The 6,000-nt window shown below is 45.1% G+C and overlaps 1 protein-coding gene across 1 annotated transcript in view; it reads left to right on the plus strand.

Moving 5' to 3' along the window:
• CUNH3orf20 (chromosome unknown C3orf20 homolog) overlaps positions 1–2,006 on the plus strand; it is a 42,254-nt gene extending 40,248 nt beyond the window's left edge. Inside the window, exons 16-17 of the mRNA XM_051203318.1 lie at positions 1,203–1,337; positions 1,825–2,006. Coding sequence (XP_051059275.1) covers positions 1,203–1,337; positions 1,825–1,921 — 232 coding nt within the window. The 3' untranslated portion in view covers positions 1,922–2,006. The remainder of the gene's footprint in view (positions 1–1,202; positions 1,338–1,824) is intronic.
• The last annotated feature ends 3,994 nt before the right edge of the window (positions 2,007–6,000 follow it).

The following is a 6,000-nucleotide window of genomic DNA, read 5'->3' on the forward strand; positions in this document are numbered from 1 at the left end:
GTGCTCAGTGGACCACAGAGAACCTTGCAAATGGTCATGAAATGGGTGAGAGACAAAGTCCTTGGTAAATTTCCACATCCCTGATAAGTCACAATGGGCAGTGGGAGCTGCTGAGTGCCCTGTGAACTAGGAAGAGTTTCAGAAATTGCTGGGCCTCCCCTCAGACCAGTTTGTTTTAAGCAGCAGAGCACAATGCAAGCTGTCATATACCATGCACAGTTCCCAGTCATCTCTGAAGTGCCCTATCCTGCACAGCACTTGGTAAACTACATGGCAATCTATGAAGGACAAAGCATCTTATAAACTGTCAAGTACCCTATGACATTTAGACTGGAGTGAAACTGCTGGTGTGAGAACCTCAAAGGGTTTGTAAATAGTCAAGATCTTTATGAACATCAAGTGAAGGTTTGGTGTGCTGTGAGTGCTACCAGTTGTGAGAGAGTTCTTCACCCCTGGGCCACTGTGCTATGCCTGTTTTCTGCCCATCTTAGAAGAGGCAGGACCAGCCGAGTCACAACAGGAGGTAGCCAGGAACTAGTGAGGAGAGGTGGTTGCAGCAAGGTGCCATGTTCTGCAGATTCACGTCCTGAAATCCTTAGCTCCATGGTGATGGTGTTAGAAATACTGACACTGGGAAGTGACTAGGTCACAAGTATAGAGATTTCATGAGTGAAGGTAATACTTGCCATGTAGGCACAGTACTTTTAGAGCAGTCAGAATAGCTAAACTGAGTGGCTTAAACAGCATCTTCCCATCATCTCAGTTCTGGGGCTGGAAATTGGATCCAGGTATCAGAGGGCCATAGTTCCTCTCAAGTCACATCTTAACCTCTCTTTGGCTTTGGTGACAGCATTACTCTAAATGTGGCACTGGTCACATAGGATTGGGCCCACTTCATGGCCTCCACTTTGCTTTCCTTTGCTGCTTTGCAAAGTTCTCTGTATCCTGCAGGCATTGCCAGTGCTCAGTATAGTATGGATCAGGTAGCTGGTAAAATGGGAGTGAGGTTTATGCAGCCCTTCAAGGAAGCCAAGAAACTGACTTCCCAGGTTCCCAGAGCAGTTTCTCCCTTGGCACAACTGGGAGGAAGAGTGTTTTGCTAGTCTATCTGTGGGCTGGAATAGGGCGGGGCAGCACTGAGTGAACCCTGGGCTCCCACCTCTGACCCCTATGCTACGCCTTCCTACTACCCCTCCCCACAGCATGTCAACCTATATCTCAAGCCTGGATGATTCTGAATCAGCCAAAAGATCGCCATCTGAAGATTTCGAAGGCAGTGTCTCTTCATTGGCGCTTGGAGACAAAATGGAGAAAATACCTTCTACCTCACCTGACAAGTATGTTTTCCCCATGTCTCTAGTTGGCAGATTAGGGATGGTTCATTATAGGATCCCTCGCTTAATCACAGACCACTAAGGCTACCATGGCATGGCTTAGGCGTTGAAATCTGTGTCCCTCCGGGTATAGGTCAGCCTCTGATTTCCAGCCTGTTTTACAGTGTTAACAATGGGTGTTAGGGTTGTGCACTAGGGGACACTTTGTAGAAAGGCCCCAGAGTCTAGATCCATCTGTCAGAAGGATGAGGCTGTCCCTAACTCCAGCAAGTTTCTTGGTAATGGTGACAGGGAACCAAATCAAAATTCTATAGTGTCACTCTTTCCAGAAAGATGGAAAATGCTAAGATTAGGCTATGGGTCCCACTGGGCTCCCAAGTTGGAGCTGTCTCCTGTCCCTCTCCCTCCAGGGCCATGCTCTCATACCTGGGCCAAGCTCCTTGCCTGCTTGCTTGCTGCCCAGGGCCTGCTTCTCCTGTTGCATATTTAGGTTGAAACAGCTTGAAGTGGCACTGCAGCCTTTCCTCAAGAACAGGAGGAACAGTAAGAAGACAGGTGGCTGGAAGAAGTCAGGATCTAAGAAGTGATGCTGGAAGAGCCAGAGATGCCCTCCCCACACCCAGCCCTACCTCCTGGTCTCCCGCCACCCTTCAATAAACACGCCTGCCTCCAGCATCTGGGTGAGGCGGTAGTGGGTGGGATAGGCCCAGAGGGTCCCCACAGCTAGTTTCAGGCCCGGCTCTTGAAAACTTGTTACTCCCAACTTAGAGCTTCCTCAGTGGCCAGGAGTAAGCCTGGATCTAACATTCTGGTGAACAAATGTCTCATAGCCAAGGGCCTGCCCTCTCAACCATTCAACAACCCCGGGGAGCTTCAGAAGGGTCTGGAGTGTCTTTCAACCTCTGTGAAGTGGGAAAGACTTCTGGTAGAAAGAATATGAGAAGGGAGAGGGATACAGAAAAGGAGAAGAGATTGAGGGAGTGGTGGAACAAGATGAGAAAGCAGGAAGGAATGAGGAGGATGGAGGGGCAGGAGGGATAGACAAAGGAAGTGAGAGATAAAGATGAAGAGGATGAGTGGGCTGAAGGCCAGAGTCCAGCAGATACTTTATGGGTTTTCATCACTATTTAGCTCAGCAAGGGAATATATGGCTGGACTGGATTCTCCCTTTTCTGAATGTGTGGGCCTAGAGTATCCTTATCAACATCCAGGAGCCCCAGGCAACTATCTTCTGGGGTGCTGCCTTGTCCCTTACCTCTGAGAAAGCTGGATCCCTCACCACTATGTAGTTGGTGAGAGCAGTGTCCCCATAGCAATGATTGTGGAGGGTCTGCCTTGGCTTTGCATCAAGAATAGAATCCAGGCCCCCAAATTCCAGGCAGCATTTGGTGATGTATTTCACAGATAACCATTTCTGCTTCTTCAGTTACACATGCTTTTTCAGTCTGAATTTTTCAAGGCTTAATTTTTGTTTGTTTGTTTGTTTGTTTTTCATTGTTTAGTAGCTTCCAAATACATTTTTTAGTATGTTTCTTCCCTTAGAAGTGTGTTTGATGTTGCCTGACCTGTTCTAAAGCTGTATATGTTGATATTTTCAGGCCTTAATGTTTGTTAGGTGGCTTAGGGCTCTAGGCATCCCCTATCCTTCCCCTCCAAGCACATAGATAGATAAGAGCAAGAAGGCTAGGGGCCAAAGTTCTGTTTTATTTTTGCAGATAGGCACCACCAACCTGGTGAAAATCAGAACCAAGGCCTCTGCTCAGGCTAGAGTCTGAGATGAAGCCTCTGACCTGTGCCTCTCTGACCTTTAGTTCATGTGCTCATATGCTAAGCAGTGCTGTGTGTGCCAGGAGCAGAGGCAGGGAAGGTCCTGGCCCTCTGCAGGGTACTCATCACCCTGAAGGGCTGCCTGTGAACAGGAGCAGCTCCCACTGGCAGAGCAGGCAGTAAGTGTCCAGGGCAACACCATAAATATACTCCTGGAGGAGAAGAGGAAAGTCCTTCTCCAAGGAAATGTCAGGAGAGACAGGTAGGCTTCCTCCATAATGGGTCTCACAAAGCAGGAAGCTAGATGTCTGTGCTGTACATTCTGTTGATTAGCATAGGGCTTCTTAAACTCCCCAGCCCCACCCCCGACCTTCTCCCAGCCTTAGGACCAAGAAATTTTTATATAACCCTGGGCATAGAGGTATGTAAAACAGGTATGCAAATCAAACACTTACTGATAATAATAAAGAAATTTATTTTAAACAATTCTTTGATATAATATGATTTTCCATTTATTAAGGATGAATGTGCTTGTGTATTTGCCTGAATGCTCAATGCTGTAAAAGTTAGAGCATCTTGCCACTTTGCACAATTTATAGCTTTTCTGATTTTATAATCATCAGTGCTAAAAATGCCACTTTATATAAACATAAAGTAGCAGAAATATTTAGAACCATTTTAGAATCAGCCAGGAGATTTTATTTTTTTAAATAATACTTTTACATTTATTGTTTTTTATTTTATTTTAATTTATTTTATATAACCAAGTCCATTTAAATGAAAACAAACATTTATAGACAATATTTGGGAATTTGGGCGTTGTTCTTTCCAAACTATTTCCTGCTGATAAGGGGCGCTGTCATGGGGGATTCGAAGAAGATTCAGAAATCCTCAGCCAGGAGATTTTAAAATAATGAATTATGTCCAAAGTTTGTCCTAGCAATGCAAAGTTGGTCCATCATCAAGTACTAGTCATCATCGGTCCCCATAAAATAAACTAAAGAAGAGAAACTAAATGCTAACTAACTGCACTGGTAAAGAAATACAGCAAATGCAATCATGGCAAGCCAAAAACAAAATATTAACATCATAACTTCAAAAGGTTGATGAGAAAAACCTTCAGCAAACACTTACTTCATTATGATTCTTTAACTACATTGCCAATGAGGTTAGGTAGAAGACAAGGCTACCACCACTGAAAAAAATGCCCTAGAGACTTGAGCCCTCTACACTAAGAAAACACGGGATAAGGCATGAGAGGAAAGCATCAAACTGAGCTGTTGTAGGTGATTCTGTTATCTGCCTAGAAAGCCAACAGAATCAATGGGTAAACATCAGAATCATTGCATAACTAGATAAACGTATAAAAGCCACTTTCTTACAAAAGGCCTAATATCAAGATGCAGGACCAGTGAGTGGAGTCCTAAGCAGAATGACATCCATCAGTGCTTTGATCCCAGAGTGAAGTGAAGCTGAGAGGAAGAGGTTGTTCAACCAGAAGCCCAACATGTCTACCCAAGGCCATCAAGAGACACCATGAATCCAAGGCTCCTGGATGCTGAGGTCTCTGATGTTTCTCACCCAAGACCCTTGAGTATCTCTTTCATAAAGTAAACCTACTCCCTGCACTCTCCCTCCCAGCTATGCTGAGGCTGGCCAAGCCACTTTTGGCTTCAGGGTCTCCATGTTTTTATCCATAAAATATGATGTTCCAGGATAGTAACCTTCCAAGGAGCTAGACTATATCAGATACAATGCAGAGAAAGCCTTTAGCTTGGGCTTGGAAGATATATATGAGAACAAATTATTTATAGTTATTAAGCACATGCCCCCCCCCATCGCCAGTTTCCACATCAGCAGGCCCACCTATGTATGGTTTGTCTCCCAGGCACTAGCATCAGCAAGGGTTAAGGAGCTTGGCTGCTAGCCAAACAAAAATAGTGTTAGCCTTGAGCGACATAGCATTCCCCTATCTGTTCAATCTCCAGGCCCCAGCCCAACCTTTGGAAATGAAAGCTCAGCCTAGCTGAGTCTCCTCTGTCTGCTGCATCTTAATAACCTCCACCAGGGAGAGTAGATAACCTCCCTCTCAGATCCTTCAGCTCCCCAGCTCAAAGAAAGCCCTGAAGCTGTCAGTTCATAGGTGAGAAATGGATTGGGCTGTACCCGCTGCTGGTCCAGTTGGAAGGGAGTAGTCTCCTGGGGTGCAGAACAGGTATTGGGAATCCACAGGCCAGATGCCCTGGCTGTTAGCTTATCCTGTAGATCTGGGCAGGGGGCTTCCAGCTGCAGAGTATGGCCTACTAATGAGTTGAAGAATCTGTTTGGAGGATGTGATCCACATTTTGAAGAAGACTGGAATAGGAAATGGCACCATGCATGTAGGAGGGGCAGGCTTTATTTCAGCCAACCTGAATATAACATCTGGGACACAGTCTCTGAGACACAGACCACCCCCTTGCCCCAGCCGTCAGTGCATGAGACCTCAGATACTTTATTTCAAATGATTAATGTTGGGGGGGGGTCTAGTTTATTGCCAGTGGTACCACCCCTGGGAAGGTGGTTCTGGGTAATATAGAAAAGCAAGATGAACAAGCCTCGAGGAACAAGCCAGTAAGGTGTTTGGTCTATATTGTTAGTAAAGTTATTTTCTCTTCAGCAGTATTTATATTATTTGTATTTATATCATTTATAATTATACATAACTCCTTCTTCCCCCAAGCTGGACCTTGTGCATACTAGGCAAGTACTCTACCTCTGAGCTTCAGCCTTAGCCCTTGGACAACAGTCCTTTATTGGATATGGCTTCTGCAAATGTTTTCTTATAATCTGTGACTTTTCATTTTCTTGGCATTGAAGTTTACAAAGCAGAAAAATTTAAGTTATTTAAGTCCAGCTT

This window comes from Phodopus roborovskii, unplaced genomic scaffold (genome assembly GCF_943737965.1).
Source record: "Phodopus roborovskii unplaced genomic scaffold, PHOROB, whole genome shotgun sequence".
Classification (NCBI taxonomy): domain Eukaryota; kingdom Metazoa; phylum Chordata; class Mammalia; order Rodentia; family Cricetidae; genus Phodopus; species Phodopus roborovskii.